Source organism: Mchenga conophoros, linkage group LG10 (genome assembly GCF_057382185.1).
Source record: "Mchenga conophoros isolate Kocher_MC1m ecotype Shallow Benthic linkage group LG10, M_conophoros_male_GT1.1, whole genome shotgun sequence".
Taxonomy (NCBI): Eukaryota; Metazoa; Chordata; class Actinopteri; order Cichliformes; family Cichlidae; genus Mchenga; species Mchenga conophoros.
The window spans coordinates 5,093,126-5,110,419 of NC_140535.1; the positions used below are offsets into that span (position 1 = coordinate 5,093,126).

The 17,294-nt window shown below is 38.4% G+C and overlaps 1 protein-coding gene across 1 annotated transcript in view; it reads right to left on the reverse strand.

Annotated features, from left to right (window-relative positions):
* Window positions 1–2,883: 2,883 nt before the first annotated feature.
* LOC146565265 (endothelial cell-selective adhesion molecule-like) overlaps window positions 2,884–17,294 on the reverse strand; it is a 54,380-nt gene continuing 39,969 nt past the window's right edge. Inside the window, exons 2-7 of the mRNA XM_085288283.1 lie at window positions 11,937–12,088; window positions 9,277–9,469; window positions 9,017–9,172; window positions 8,708–8,830; window positions 7,696–7,831; window positions 2,884–7,220 (exon numbers count right to left, since the gene is read on the reverse strand). Of these exons, the coding sequence (XP_085144409.1) occupies window positions 6,683–7,220; window positions 7,696–7,831; window positions 8,708–8,830; window positions 9,017–9,172; window positions 9,277–9,469; window positions 11,937–12,088 (1,298 nt within the window). The 3' untranslated portion in view covers window positions 2,884–6,682. The remainder of the gene's footprint in view (window positions 7,221–7,695; window positions 7,832–8,707; window positions 8,831–9,016; window positions 9,173–9,276; window positions 9,470–11,936; window positions 12,089–17,294) is intronic.

Genomic DNA, 17,294 nt, shown 5'->3' on the forward strand with positions numbered 1-17,294 from the left:
GTCTTTGCACATCATAATAACACAGAAGAGAAGAAAGCAATTCATTCTCGATTGCTCTTAATTTCAGGGGATTTTCCAACCTGTTTTGGTTCAAAAGAGCCAAAGGAAAATCCTCATCAATGTTCGAGTGACAACTACATGCTTTTATTGCATGTGCACTGATAATGCTTACTGTCCTGTCATTGTAAGTCAGTCAAAATACATAAATAACACGTTGTGATCATACTGAAGACCACAGACGGCAGTCCAGGCATCAGGTGAGATAAAGGAGCTGGAGACATCACCTGATAAAGAAAAAAAGAGAAATGGAAAAGAGAAGTCTCCTTTATTGCACATTTTTCACCAATCACAAGCCTCTTCTCCCCCCTTCTGCCACCCTAGACTTTTGACCAATCACCGATCAGGATGAATTGCATTACTGGCTGATAAGGATACGTTGAAGAGGATGGATGGATAATAAAGCAACATGAGCATAAATGAAAGCAAAAATATTATGCAAGCATCAAGGCACAAAGGAATTTCAATTGGCTTACAAAAAAGAAGCCAGAACAGCGCAGCTAATATTACGTAACTTTAGGTGGCACAGAAGGAAATCCTGTGCTCTAAACAACGGAAACAGTTAAGGGAGAGGAGACAGAAAAAGAGGGGACACACACACACACACACACACACACACACACACACACACACACACACACACAAAGGTACACAGAGGACAATGACACAGGGGGAACCTAACCTAGACTTATTTGCACATGTGTGACTTTCTTAGTCTCAGACAATTTGCATGTTAATGATCAAGGAACTGACCTCACAGCCGATTGTTTGTCAGTGGTGCTAGTTTCAGTCATTGTGGAAATGTACTGTTTAAAAGGTTGGGGAAACCTGTAGCCAGCTGAGACTGAAGAAGTGACTTGGTTGAGTGACAAAATGTTTCTCCCACTGAAAACGCTACGTTGAGATTTACAGAGTCAATCTTTTGGGATCTTATAAGGACATTTTAAAAACTTACTCAGCATGGTTGTTTTTTGTGGGTTTTCCTTTTTGCTTGTTTAAGAGAATAGTAATTGTATTTTGTTCATTTCATGAAGAATATAATCTCTGCTAACAATGTAGCTGCGATTGACTGGTGTTCCCTGAATGCCTCACATACAGCTCCAGGACATTCAGCCAAGAGTCACTGATCCAACTTCAAGATTTAAATCCCGGATAAGCACATCTGGTGTTTAAGACTTTGCTGCTTCCCTGTTGACTACTGTAATTTGTTACTTTCAGGATTTCCTAAAAATCAAAGCAAAAATGACAGGGAACAGAAAGGGAGAGCATTTTTCTCCTACACTGGCTCCTCTGCACTGGATCCCTCTTAAATACAGGACTGAATATAAAATACTATTTTTACTTCTAGAGTCTAATTTTTTTACATGACACTGTGCACTTCAGGACTTTCAAATATGAAGTTTTTTTTTGTTTTTTTTAGAGTCAAACAGGAACTTGTACTTAGTCATGTTACTCCTGAGTGATCTTATGAAGTGATGATTTTCATCCATGTAACCTGACAAACATTATTGTTGTTTTGGTTAATTTTCACACACAGCTAAAGCTTTGAGCACTTTCCTAGTTTCTACTCACTCCGTTATGTGCTTCCATGTTTCATTTGAACTTCTTTGGTCCATCCACATAAATCCATCCATAAACACGAATCGATTCTGAATTTTCCTGTACCAGAAAGAGATCTGATGAAGGAGGAGCAGAGGGGAAAAGCTCTTCATTTATGTAAGGCTTTTCTCTGTTTTTGCACTTTTTTCTTTCAGTTGTAAATCAGTGTGAGTTTCTCCAGCAGGCTTGCTTCTTTCCTCCTCGTCTCCCATCCAGTACAACATGGTAGGCTGAACCTCACTGGGATTTATGTAGCACCTCTACAGCCTCATTCTAGAAAATTCATACACAATAACATTCACAGCTGTTTATTGCTGTATAAAGACTATGCAGAAGCAGAAGGTACTGGCTCATCAAACTCTCAACAGCAATAATGTAGACATATGAAGTTGGTGGGATTGTTGCAAAGCAAACAATCAGGCTGTGAAGTGTTTTAGCTTTATGGATATCAAAGGGTTGCTCAGTGAATCGACCAATAAAATCTGACACCTTGTGGACAGATGATACCATTACAGCTGATAGAATCACCGGGTTTGTTCTTTTTAGGGGTTATTTTTATGCCTCCAGTGTAACAGTGTGAGCTGTGTTGAAGTACTGCGGGTTCAGTAGAGGTCTCAGGACACCAGTCCTCGAGGCCTGGAGTTGCCCACCCCTGCTATAGAGGATGCATAGGTCTGATCTTGGAAAAACGAAATGTGTTTGGCAAAAAGATGAAGAATCTTTTTCAGTTCACACAGAAAGCTCTGATCCCAGGATGTTTTTAAGGGATTGTCATACTTTTGACATCATTGTATTTGCTGATTATTCATCAGTTCTGTATCTGTTCCCTCTGTCCTCTCCATGCTGACCTCCTACTTCCTGTCCATCTCTCCACCTCAGCTATCTACTCAATTCCTCTGCTATCCTGGTTTGTGTGTTTACGTGTGTGTGCTTGTTTTTGTGCAGCAGCGGGACTTAGTGGAGATTTTCTGCCTGTTGGTTCCACACTTCCACACGCCTGTGATGACATTGTCCTGAACCGCTACTTAAAGGAGTGGCTGGTCCTCTCTTGGTGCTGGATTGTTTAATGACAGATCCTTGTCAGCTTTTTTCTAACAAAAACGCCAAAGGAAAACCCTGTGTCCTTTCAAGCTCAGTCATCAATCCTTCCTTCCTTCTACAAGCTTGCCAAGAAGACAAAATTGGTAAAACTTGGAAAACAAGAATAAAACAAAACTCACAAACAGCTGATCTTTTTAAATTTTAATTGAAAATATAATACAAGGCATTTTCAATGAACATAAATATGGAAGATACAAGTGCACACTGCACATTATTGTCTACAGTTTAGGCCGTCTGTATAAATAAGCATATTTGTTTGGCCACCAATTTGTCCACAGCAGTTATACAATCCACACTGGTTTATAACTCAGTGTGATAGTGAGCACTTCTTTCACTTTTCTTAATGTGCTTTTTATACATGTACAATATAAAAATAAAGGCTTGCGTTGAATACATTTGAATGTCCATAATGTACACTTTTAAAGGACACAGAGTCTTAAATGCACAGCAAACAGATTTCCTCTTTTCTTTCAACTTCCCTCATGAAATCTTGACTTTAGTCTTGAGCTTATATTCTCAAGTGGTTTGCATGAGATGCTTTTACAGTATGTTTTCCTTCAACCTCATCAGCCTTCATCTCAGAATGTCATGTAAATAATTGTAAAAATATCTGTGCACATTAACCAAAAGCTTAAATAACAAACATATGCTCCAGTGTAATTACACTACAGCAGAATATGACCACACTTTCTTCTCTTTTCCAAATCGAAATCATATTCAGTAACAACAGACATTACAAATAGCGCTAATGTGTAAAAACATAATAAATAGTTTTAGTTCTTAACTAATGAAAAGAAGTTCTGGAATCATTCAGTGTATTAAAATGACCTTAGCTATTTGGATACATTCTTACAAATGTGATTTTTACAAAACAGTGCCTCCCTCACAGCAGTTTTTATTCAAAATATGTCCACACATTTTGGAAATGGAAAATAGTTTCTGAACCAAATCTAGTTTATTTGTTTCAGATTAGAAGCAAACTGAAACACATTTGTTAACTTCCAAGGTGCATAAAGAAAGTCTAAAGAGGTCGAGATTCCAGGAATATCTGTAGTGCAAGACTGATGGTCCTGCAATAATGTTGATGGAGTCTTTAGGTTTTTAGCCAAAAACTCCATCAGCTTAAATGAAACTTGATAAAATGGCTCAAATTTGCTGACCTAACAATGCATCTCGAGGCTTCTTAACAGACTTTCGTGCGCTTTACGCTTGTTAACATTTCCCCAAATATTTCTAAGTAGAATGTGAATACTTGATATACTCAAGTAAAGAAACTATAGAAATTTGTCAAATTTGTGCTACATAACTGTATATCCACAATTTTTTTCCAAGGAGTTTAAATACATAAGTACTGAAGTGTGGTGGACCATTTTGAAAGGAGACCTGCCTTATGGTTCTAATCCTGATGTGATGCATAGTGGTGCTCTGCTGCTAGCTGATATATTTGGTGGCCTCTTTTTGATCTTCAGTTCAATTCAATTTTATTTATACAGCAAATCACAGTTGCCTCAAGGCGCTTTATATTGTAAGGTGGACCCTACAATAATACGGAGAAATAATACAAAGAAAGTCATATTATTGTTAGTTGCCCAACAGTAATATGACCCGCTTTGGCAACAGTGGGAAGGAAAAACTCCCTTTTAACAGGAATAATCCTCCAGCAGAACCAGGCTCAGGGAAGGGCGGCAATCTACCGCGACTGGTTGGGTTGTGGCAGATGGCCGGTTGTATATTTTTTCAGTTTCTTGATCCACTACTGGTCAAAGAAGGTGGCTCCTACTCCCTCTTGTTAAAAGCGAGAGCTTTATCCTCACTGTGCGGGACTGTGTGATCACCGGGTGTCTTTCTCTAATGCTATAAGCTCTTTGCGCCAGTCTAGAAGAACAGGTCCAAATAATGAATGTATGTAATGAATTTATGCTGATGACGCAGATGATGACTAAGTTACAAAAGAATGCCAACACAAAGTGGTAATAAAGGCAAACACGTCCCCTGTTTCTGTTGTCCATAAAGGCTGCACTCAACAACGTGCTACCAATTACCCCCCAAAATTCACATATTTACAATTTGAATGCTGCAGGCAACTTTAAATGATTAGTTATTAGCTATTAGCAGTGATGGGAATAACGGCATTACTTTTTTCAGTAATGAGTAATCTAACTAATTACTATTCCTATCGTTACAACGCCGTTACAGTTACTAACAAGAAAATGCGCTCCGTTACTATTTTTCAACAAACAGACGATTGAAGCTGTGTTCAGCTTACTGCATCTTATATCAGTTGCATGGAAGTAGCTGTAAGTAATGTGGACGCTACAGCGTTAAGTAGCTGCGCGCGCTCCCGCGGACGGTAATCATGATCACTGTCTAACGAAAAAGAGAGAGAGAGAGAGAGTTTTGTGACGTTTAGCGTGTTTGGAGTGTGTAGTTAGTGTGTAGTGTTGTGGATAGTTTTGTGTTGTGTGTCAGAACAATGAGGCGACTGCTGTCTCCAGGTAGAAACAGGAGTGATACACCTGCTGCTGTCAGACCTGCAGGTATCAGGCTGTGATGTTCTCCTTTATAGTGGACATAAATTGTGTTTTTGGAGTGGCACAAATAATTTGTGTTGCATCTTATTGAATGCAGAACAACTGATTGTTCTGTAAATAGTTTGAAATGGTTATTTAAAAAATCAAGGTAAAAGGTAAATGGATGCAAATAACGTTGTTGTTTGCAAAACTTGTGCATAGGATTTTAAAATTGACAATTTATATTTGCATTTAAAGTTATGAAATATAATTCATTAAACATGTTTGTTGTTGTTACAGTAAAAAATATAACTTTTTCTACTCTGATTTTATGTTTTTTGTCTGATTTTAGATCAATTGTGTTAATACAGTATGTCAAAATGAAAACATAACTGGAAATTCAGACACGTGAGGTTGTGCTGAAAAGAATGATACCAAACAAGTAAACAGTTTTTAAAGGTGAAATGTAGAGGTCAAATCAGAAGTGGTTAAAATGGCCAATTATACCCTGGACCCCAGAGGGTTAAACATTTTTATAAAGTAACGCAATAGTTACTTTTCAAGTAATTAATTACTTTTAGAATATTGTAACTCAGTTACTAACAGTTACTTTTTTGAAGAAGTAACTAGTAACTATAATTAATTACCTTTTCAAAGTAACTTCCCCAACACTGGTTATTAGTACTAGTCAAGAATATAAGCAAATTTACTGTTCTGCAGTCCTAAACAGCTCAGTATTATCAGAAGCTTTTGCTCATCTGTATTTAAAGAAGTGAGTTTAAAAGCATTTTGAAAGCAAGTTGAAAACCCAACAGAAGCAAAGCCAAAAAAAAGGATTAGGATACTTTGCAAGGGCAAACTTTATCACACAACACATTATGTTGTCTTTTGATGTCTGGTGCTGAAATAGAGTTAATAATACATAGATTAAACCCAGTGTTTATGAGCAACATTCTCCTTCTTAAACAGTAATGACCTATGAGTCCTTCAGGTAGTTTCTCTAAATAAAGACAATGGATAAAGTGTAGCATGCTGGTGCTCTTTTTTTTCTGTCCGTGAGATTAGCACACACAGCGTTCCAGCTGCGGTTAGTAAATGGCAGGAGGAAAACAGTTTGGAAGAAATTACATTTAAAAATCTAAATATGAAAAATGAAAACATTAAAATCCATAAAGTAGAAAAGATGATACTGGACAAATGTATGAAAATCATATCTATACATAGTTTCAAATGTGTACAGTGCATACAGAGTACAAAAGAACTATAAGTAAGTATTCTTAAAGGAAGTAAACAGTGTGTCTGAGAGCTTGTTGGCATCAGTAAATGACCTTTCATTTTGAATTCTTTGCTAAATATTAAAGTCCCTTTGAAAAATCAGCAATTGATCCTTTGTGAGAGTATTCCCTTAGCTCATGCTAGACTAGAGATCCGGCCTGGTTCTGTGCAGGAACCATAATGGGCACGCCTCCCATTCGGGTGATGTTGGAGGCCATGATGGTGGAGGTGGGTAGTGGTGGCGGGGAGGGAGCGGTCTGGAGCTGCAGCCGAGGCTGGTTGTACGTTTGCGGCAGCGCCTGTGCCTGAGGCAACTGGGTGTAGCGCTCGGGTCTGGGCATGGAACCGCCATTGCTGCCGGCCTCGGGGGACAATGGCTGTTCACGTGGCAGGGTGGTGTTGTTGTTGTAGCTGTAATGGGTGGGAGTGGAGGCCCCTTGGTGGCGGGACGGTCTATAGCCGGCATTGGTGCCTGTGGCGGTGATGATGGATGCAGTGTCTGAGGGGGGGCGCTGTGGATACTGCTGCAGGTGGTGGTGGTGGTTGTTGTGGTGATGGGAGGACTCTTTGTGGTGTGGGCTGGAGGCGATGGAGGACAGGGTGCCATTCTTGGAGATGATGTCAGAACCCATGCCGCTCTTAGCCCATGACACACGCTTGGGAGCCTGAGCATCCTCCCTGTAGACATCGAGGTGCAGGATTACTTATTTGTGGCGTGTAGATTACTTTTAGAAATGCATAATTAGTTCACAGTAACACTGAAATGGAGTACTTCATTAAATCTTGAAACTATGGTAATTTGTTTCTGCTATCACAGGATATGAAAATTAAATCTGAAAAACAGGCTTCTTAAACAGGTGTGATAGAATCACTTTAGTTTGAGAAATGTGCAAGATCAAAATGTGCATTCCTGTGCAATTGGTACATGTCAAAAGTAAAACCTGGGTCATCTGCAAAGGACTAAAATGAATTTGATTCAAAGCAGCAGCAACAAGAACTTCATCTACCAACGCTGCCACTTATGACTTGCCTGAACTGACACTGTTTAGCACTGTGGCAAAAGGGTCCTGGTTCAGATCTGCTGGCCAGCTGAGATGCTGTTACGAATTTTAAATGATAAAATTCTGCTTGCATTTAAGCCACACTGACTCACTTGATTTCATTGGCCAAGTCATCCTCGTTGTTTCTTCTCCTTATCACGAAGACAAAAGCGAGGCACACAAAAAGGAGGAAGATGAAGCCAGCCACTGAGCCAACTGTGGCACCAACAATCACCCCCACTTTATTGGCTGGAATTAAAGAACATACAATTACTATCTCAAAGAATTTAAAAACACTTTTATTACCTCATTTCGTGTAGAATCAATAGTACTTGTACAGCACTGGCTAGAAAAGCAGATTAATGTTTTATATTCGAGTCATGTAAAGATGTCCTTTCTGTTTGACATAGAGATGGACTAATCAGGTGACCAGTTGTGCTGTGGCCTAGCAAATCAGTTTTAAGCTACAATTCAGTTTCATTTATATAGGGACAAATCACAACAGCTGTTGCCTCAAGGCGCTTTATATTGTAATGTAAAGACACTACAATAATGCTGCGATGTTGATCACTAATTTACCGCTGTCCATTGTTTTCAGGCTTCTGCAACATTATATATTCCCAGGACGCTAGGTTGTGTTGGGCATGGTTGACTGTCCAGACTCATGTTAAAGTAAGACAAATTCAGTCAACTTTGACAAAAGTATAATTTTCTTAGCTGCTGAATAGAAAAGTCAGCTAAGCTAATGGTTACAATGTAAAATGTCACAGCCCTATGCTAGCAACGTTAAACATGTCTGGCAAACAGGGTTTGTTTTTTACTTTGAATCTGTGTAAGTCATGAGTGATAGGGGTTTATAATGATACTTTTGCTAAATTATTGTATATTTGTAATATTTTAATATATATGTAAGAAAGTTCGCTGCATATTCATTTAGTTTTCCTATGACGTGTCAGCAGTCATAAGAAATTAGTAGGATATGATCGTGTCCAACAGAAATAATTAATTACATCGGTGCTCGCTGTTCATGCTTGATAATAGTGTATCTGAATGTGTGGTCCATAACTATTTTTCATCACTTATTTTTATTAATAAACCATAACCAGGGTTACACTTGCTGCGTACAGTTGGTAATGTGCAGGTCGATTGCGCAGCTCTTTTCTGCCACCGTGTTGCTGGCTGTGCACACGTATTTCCCCGACATGTTGCTGCTCAGGTTGTTCAGCTTCAGAGTGCCAGTCTTCTCATCTAACACAGCAGTTTACATGGAAAAGACAGTCAAACACACATGAAGACACATTATTTCACATGTATAACAGTTCTCAAAGATGTGCTAAGTGACAATCCCAAAAGACGGTGTGCAGGCTGCTTTTTCTATCAATAATTCACATTTATAGCAAACAATGACTCTTTGTTTTTTCGCTGTGCACTCACTGAGCATGGGTGAGAAGAAGACCTCAGAGGTGGGGCTGGTTTTCTTCCACTTGTACAAAGGAATAGGTTTCCCAGAGCTGGACATGCAGATCAGAGTAACATTTCCTTTTACCTCTGGCTTCCCTGTCATAGAGCACTTCGGAACAGAAGGAGGGACTGAGGGGAGAGGATTATGTAATGTTTTATTACAAGACTTTCTGTTTTACTGTTTCACAGTGAATCTGAGAAGTACAGCTGTGCAACGGGTGAATTTCCCTTACCTTTCACATCCAGGGTAACCGTTTCAGTAATACCATCATTAACAATCTGAAAGATGTAGCTTCCTGAATCGGACTCCCGGGTGTTGTTGATGTAGAACGACACATCTGATGATGGCATCTGATGTAGGAAACCGACACGGCCCTTAAACTGTCCGTCAAACACCTTCACCTCGTTGTCAGTGTAGGAGATGATCTGGACAGAAGGACAGAAAGCAAGCGTCACATGAAACAAAAAGAAGATTAAAAAAAGGGTTTTTTTTGGGGTCTTTTAGTACATAAAAGAAAGCACACGAAGAAGTAGTTGTGCATAACAGATATCACTGACCTGTGTCACTGACATCCAGGTCAGGGATGTAATGGACTTTGTATTTATCCAAAACATTTCCAGAGATTTATTTGCTAAATGTCCAAGTGCAAGACTTTAAAGAAAAGAAAGTTTCACTAACACTGGTAAAATCAGCAGTGCTTACAGAGGAAAGTTCAGGACATCTTCAACAACTCACCTTAGTATCACTGACATTGGACAGAAGTTAGCTTCACTGACTCATCAACCTTTACTGGACTCTACACAAAGTTTTACAGCCTCCTCCAAAGCAACTACACATGACGCATATCGGCAGGTGAGGTAAACAGTGCACGGCGGACTCACAGCCCACACTTTAAAAAGGTACGTTCTCAGTTTAAACATTGGACATGTTTTCTATGTTCAGTTGTGAATAAAATTAAATCTAACCTTCACATTTCCACCTATAAGGCCAAATTAAACAGTAATATTAATGTTCTTGAACCTGATCTATAAATTCTCAGCTCTCATTCTCTGCAATTTAATTAACACAAATTATGCAGGTCTGTATTGTTAGATAAATACTACATTCTAACGAATATGGCTCTTGTACAATAAAAAACAAAACACAACAAAAGAAGCCTGATATAAAACCTAGTTCCAGCATATGTATCTCTGCAGTGGAAGGGGCTGAAATACAGTATAAATAGAACGGTTCAAGGCAGATGCATCATTTACAGTAAAAAGTAAAGATGTTCTTAGATTAAAATCTGTTTTCTTTGAGTAATCTAGTCACCTGATGGTCTGGACCTTGATCACTTGCTGTAACTGATGGAACCTTGAATTCTGCTTTATACCAGAGAATCCTGAAGGAAAATCTCCTGCCATCAGCTTGTATTCTGAAGTTCAATTACATTTGAGTTATGCACCAGGAAAGTGATCCAGAACATAGCAGCAAAAGAAAAAAACTTAAATCTGATTGAGATGCTTTGGCAAGACCTTAAACAGACCGTTTATTCTCAAAAGCCCTCCAATGTGAAAGAATTAAAGCATTCTGCAAAGAAGAGTGGGCCAAAATCACTCCACAGTGATCTAAAAGCATCATCGCCTGTTACCTTAAAGGTAAGAACGGTGAGGAGCAAAAACTGTCTGTTTAAAAGAGAAGATGAACTGAGGGGCTGCACCAAGAACTCATGCATTGGTATTTATGATTACTTTCAACTACAAATGATGCCAAGCAACTCTAATAGCATTCAAAAACAAAACCAAGAGCTGGAAAAGGCACAATAGGTTCTTGTCAATTATTTTCTCCATATTACTATTATTATATTATGCATAGGAAACATATATTAGCAGTTTGGAAAAAATATCACTTTGTCAAATTTTAGTTACTTACATAATTGGTACCATACCACCCCATTAGAGCACTTTGCTCTCAGACTGTAGGCTTACTTGTTGTTCCTAGTTCATTTAAAAGTAGAATGGGAGGAAGAGCCTTCAGTTTTCAGGCCCCGCTTCTGTGGAACCAGATTTGGATTGGGGAGACAGACACTATCTCTACTTTTAAAATTAGGATTCAGAGTTTCCTTCTTGCTAAAGTAGTACAGTTAGGGCGTGATCAGGTGACCCTGAGTTATGCTGAGGCTGCTGGAGGATTCCCATGATGCACTGAGTATTTCTTCTTCAGTCACCTTTCTCGCTCACTATGTGTTTATATACATATTATTTCTAGTTATTAACCTCTGTCTCACTTCCACAGCATGTCTTATCCTGTCTTCCTTCTCTCACCCCAACTGGTCGCAGCAGATGGCCCCGCCCCTCCCTGAGCCTGGTTCTGCCGCAGGTTTCTTCCTGTTAAAACTGAGTTTTTACTTCCCACTGTTGCCAAAGTGCTTGCTCATAGGGGGTCATATGATTGTTGGGTTTTTCTCTCTATTATTGTAGGATCTACCTTACACTATAAAGTGACTTGAGGTGACTGTTGTTGTGATTTGGTGCTGTATAAATAAAATACAATAGAATTGAACAATTTGTCAGAGGGGAATTGCTCACTTTATCTTGTCTAAACACATACGACTCTGAATAGATTGCAGTTAAGTTTTGTTCTTTTATCAGTGAAAATGTTTTTACATTTAATGAATGTTTCTTCCTGTAAAGAGTAAAGTAAGGTGAGACACTAAGGGAAATAATAATAAAAAAAAAAAACCCTGTATCCTTTCCCTTCCTGAGTTCTCTTTCTTCCCCTAAATCTATTTGATTGTGATCCTCCTTTTGGATCATCTATCTGCACAGCACAGTAGTATTAGAAACCTTTAAGTCTTTTCTTGTCTTGGCTTGATATACAGTATATTAGACTTAAGTGTAATTGTTTCCTTACCATCTTCATCTGGCTGGTGTTAGGCATCAAAAAGTTCCAGGCGATACTCTTGGAATTTGGGTTGCCGCCAGTGTACCGGGCCTGCAGCTCCACATACTGACCCTCGATCACTTCTCCATTTTTCAGGGGTATTAAAAAGTTGGCCCATATGCCTGGATGAAGGAAGAAAGGGAAAAAACACACTGTAAAAATCACAGTTTTTTATTACTTTTATACACCACTGTACATGTAATCAATAATTGTAATCTCTATATTAATTTCTATTGTTAATCTCTGTCTCTCAGACAGTGTGTCTTTTGTCTGCCCCCCTCACAGCCAACCAGACGTGGTAGAAGAAGAAGCCGTCGCTCCCAGAGCAGAGGCTTCTTCCTATTAAAAGAGGTTTTTTTCTTCCCACTGTCACCAAGTGCTTGCTCCAGTTGCTAGAATGTTCTATGTAATACCGCAGGGTTTATCCTACAGTATAAACTGCCTTAATGTTGTGATTCAATTGAATTGAATTCTGACTCTGAATCATTACCTGTACAGTTGAAGGTGCAGCAGGAAACCTGTTTGGATTGTTCTTTGTTTCTCATGCCTGTTTCATGTTTGATGTCATATTTTTTATAATAAAAAGGTTATAAGCAGAATGATATTATAAGATTAATGAGGATCTGCTTAGCTTCTTTTTAATAATTGCCATTGAAGAAAAAAGTTTGCTTCAAGGACATTATTAAAACCGTATCCATGATTTTATATGCATGCGGCTCTTCTTACACAGTTTATAATGTTACATTACCACAGATGTTATCACAGATGAACTTGTGCGTTATTTGGATTTAACACAATAGTGATAATGAAATCAAGCTGAATAGAGAGAGCACTATCACAGTGAAATGTAATGTTTATTTAAGACCACAGAGAGGCAGCAGAGAGCCAAAACACATCTGCAGCACACACGACCAAATCAGAAAAAAACAAGGTTTTCGCTTACATATTTATATGTGACACGTTTTTATTAGTTAAAGTGTTCATTTAAGTAGTTGATAAATATGACAAATAAATGACAGAGGCTATAAACCTCAGTCACCGACTGTGCATAATTTGTGTTTACTGTATTCAAAGGTTTTCTCAGGGGAATGTCAGTCTCTCCTACAAAATGAGGGTGGTTTGAATCATGGAATTAGTCAACAGAAACCACATATCTCACCTTTTTTTCTCAGGGACCCATAACAGAGAAATGCAGAAAGTATGTGAACCCAATATAAATTAACACACACACACACACACACACACACACACACTGGAGCATGACTTTTTGACAGTGGTCAAAAAGTATCAAATGGACAAGCATCTCAGTGCTTGTCCATTTGATACTGGTGACCACAGTATTTTACTACAGCGATTTAAACACACTGTTAGTATTAAAGGAATTGTACTGGAGTGGTTTGAATCAAGAGTACTAAGTGGACTTTTCCCATATTAGCTGCTCTTCATTGGCTATCAGGCCGCTCTCCTGTGGAACTAGCTCCCAGTTTAGATGAAGAGCATATGTGCACTCTAATTTTGAAATACACTTAAAACCTTCCTTTTTGATAAAGCTTTTAGTTAGGACTGTATCAGCTGAGTCTGAACCTTCCCTTATTTATGCTGCAAAGGTTAGGCTGCTGAGGGCGCTTTATGTTTCTTCTTCACACATCTCTTTCCACTCTCTGTGTGTTTATACAACACTATTGTATTTAATAACTGGGAACTCTCTTCTCTTCTCTTTCCCCTTGCCCATGACTTATCTCAATGGATGGCTGTCCCTCCATGAGCCTGGTTGTATCCGAGGTCTTTCCTGGTAAAAAGGAGATTTTCCTTCCCACTGTCACCAAGTGCTTGCTCACAGGGCACAGAGTGATTGTAGGGGCTTTACCTTATAATATAAATTGCCATGAGGCTGTTGTGAATTGTCACGAGGACACGAGCACCTGGAACATGGCTGCCAAGTCTAAAGTGCACTGTATGTTTGTGTGTATTGATTAGAACCATGGCATGTTCAATTCAATTCAGTTTCATTTATATAGCAACAAATCACATCAGCAGTTGTTTATGTTGAAATTTGAAAGGCGTAGGCACATTATAAAAATTGACAGGACAAACATTCTTCATACCCCACATTATAGTTTCAAAAAGACATTTGAAACAAGCTGTTTATACACGAATAAAAGTCATGCATTATGGATTAGCTTTCTTCACTGCACAGCAGTACCTTCCTGCTAATTAGTACCATTATTTAGATGCCACAGTTGTTACCGCAACAAAACTATTTACATGTAAAGGAAGTGATGTAATCAAGTCCAATCAACAAGAGGCTTCCCAAGCAAACTATTACCTGAAACAACTCACTATTTCTGTGGTGGCTAAATATTCAAAGCAGAGGGGTGGAGGTCAAGGCACGTGACTTGTAGTTATTAAAATCCTAACAATTGAAATAGTTTTAATCAGAAAAAAATATTGATTGTAGGTTTTTTATACAGCATTGTGCAATGATGTACTGAATATCTGGGCTTTTTTAAGGTCAATTAACTGCATTATGGCTACTCTGGAGCAACAGAAACACAAAACTAACAAACAGATAATATTAAAAAACAGCACTATGATGTTGTGGATGTCAAATGTTTAATTAGAACTACTGTTAATCAATAACTGCCATTATTGCAACTGCACAATCAAATGAATTCTCAGAAAATTCATTTGAATTTTGAATTGTTTCTCAAAAAAATATTTGAGAACGGAAAAACAGACTTTTAATGCAACTAGACTGCTGATGATAAAAACAAAATAAAGCCAACCAGGTTTGTTTCTGTAGTGGACACAGAGTTGCTTATTTCATTACAGTATTTAGCTTTTCTATTTTCAACAGACAGTCTCTGGCACTGAGCAAGGAGCGCCCCCCTGTGGCCAAAAGCTATAGAAATTTACACAGTTGAAACCCATTATAAGCTGAATTATTCTAAATTTATAGCATTTAAAGCTCAATTTAAAGCATCACAGATTTGGCAAAATATCTTGTTGGATTTGGACTTGTTGGACTAATGAACATCTCTTGTGCTTTATTGCTTCTCCAGCTCTAAATTATACAGGTGAAACGTGAATGGCAACAATGCACCATGTAAAGAGATCTCTATAGAGAGGAGGTGTAGGTATCAGTTTCTCAGTCACTGTGGAGATGGAGTAGATAAGTGACAGTGATGAGAGAATGTGTGGGCTATGCTCCTTTGGGAACATTGCTTCTAACAAAGAATCACACTAGTGAAGCCATAAGATAGACTAAATAAGGGAAGATGTGGAAGGTTAGCGTAAGAATAAATGTTGCTAAAAACGGTGAAAGGAGAAAACAAGGAGAAGCAGAGATCCATTGTGTCAATGGCTCTTTAGGCCATAAGAAGATTTGGTGCAGCAGTGAGATAGGCCTGTTGTTTGTAGAGGTGCTGACTGATGGATGGTTGGATCAGTGGACATGTAGAGATGACAGAAAGAGGCTTAAATATAAATGCAATGAGTCACTGTGGAGTGGCTCTCTGATGATTGCTATAAGCTTAAAGGGAGCCCAATGAGAGGCTGCTGCATGTCTCACAGATTGGATGAAGGGAAGGAAGAGAAACGGAGACTCTCTGGGATGAAGAAGATTTTACTAAAGCTAAAACAGCAACAAGAGATCTTGAAATGTTTATATTTAGAATAGATGTAAAACTAGATCAGAGAATAGTGTGCCCATGCAGAAATTGTTCTATTTGACACAAATTAGAAACTCCAGCAATGGATAAGTTCACTTTTTAAGCCAAGAAGTTTGGGAAAACACCTAGCCGGAATCCTTTCAAATCTTTGCGGTAAGACTCTGGAATACAAGACTTCCCAACAGGGATGACCCAGACACAAACATTTCAGTGGGGGAAAACAGGCCAAATTTTCAGCTCCTCATTAGTGTGGATGAGCTGCGCTTCATGATTTAGTCTGATCACATGGGCATTTTTTCCCCATCAAAATCTTGCCAAGTGCTGCTTTAAGAAGATTTTCTGACAGAAATCCTTCCTGATTCCAATGAGAGCATACTACATTGAAAAAAAAGATGAAACATGTATAGAAAAAAAAACTTGGCAGAAAAAATAGAGAAATGAACAAGGCCACTGAGATTTACTCTTAAAGTGGTCAGTGAGGCATAATCTTTCCCTCTGTGGCAGGTCTGAAATCTATTCTGCTCGCTTCATGACAATTACTTTTAAATATTCCTTGGTGACTGATGGCAGGGCAGATGGGAGCGAGTTCACTGAAGGGCGTAATGAGGACTGGATAGGTCTCGCTGGATCTAATAGGGCTATTTCACTAAGTCTGATATAACAAGGTGTTTTATGGTTAGCTGGAGAAGCTTTTATTCATCTCTCTCTTTCAAAGTAACAGTTTCTTCACTATATGTAGAGATACCACTTTGGAAGCTGGATATGGAGTTGACAGACTTAATTACAGGGTAGATTTGAATTGGAAAAAAAGTGGGAGTTACACTGTTGTCCCCCAGTGTAATAAGTGCTATAGTTCTGTAGTACTTGCAAAGCTGGTGATAACCACACTGAAAGGGTAAAAACTATCAAGAATAGTGAACTGTGCAAAATGTCCTTCCAACCATTCTTGATACCACTACAGAAACCTAATTTCAGAATAACAAGAAGAAGACAAAACTAGAACGTCTGGGTTGTTAGAGTTGCTAGTTAGGTGAGAGACTCTTCTCTAAGAAGAACATGGGAGAAGGTCTGCAAACAATGAGACTTCCAGAAAAATGTCCCTTGGACAGATGAAATGAAAGTGAAGCTACTGGGTGCCAGTTTAGCTCAGTGGGTGAGCAGGTAACCACATGGCCAGAAAACAGGGACCCAGTGTAGGTCAAGTTACTTGAAAAAATTAGTTACTGATTACTTCCCCCCAAAAGTAATCCCGTTACTTTACTGATTACTTATTTTCAAAAGTAATTAATTACTTAGTTATTTAGTTACTTTTTAAAAACACGATTTACAACCTGAAGAGGTGATAAAGTGATAGATCTTTCAGCCCAATTCTACTTTTTCTTCAGAATCCATCATACAAAATGTAATCAAATGGAAAAGTCTCTTTTTAAAGCTTGTTTTATTAGTTTTAATCTTTTAACTTTATGCATCAAGCAAAAATTAAATTATATGCAACATTCTGACTAGAAGAAATTTGTTTAACATTTAAACCTATTTTCTGCACATTCGAGCACATAAAAGAAAAAATTTTTTGTGTTCACACGCAGTCTTTCAAATAAATGCAAGTGAACCACAGCAAAAAATAAATAAATAAATAAATAAATAAAAGGCTCAGCGG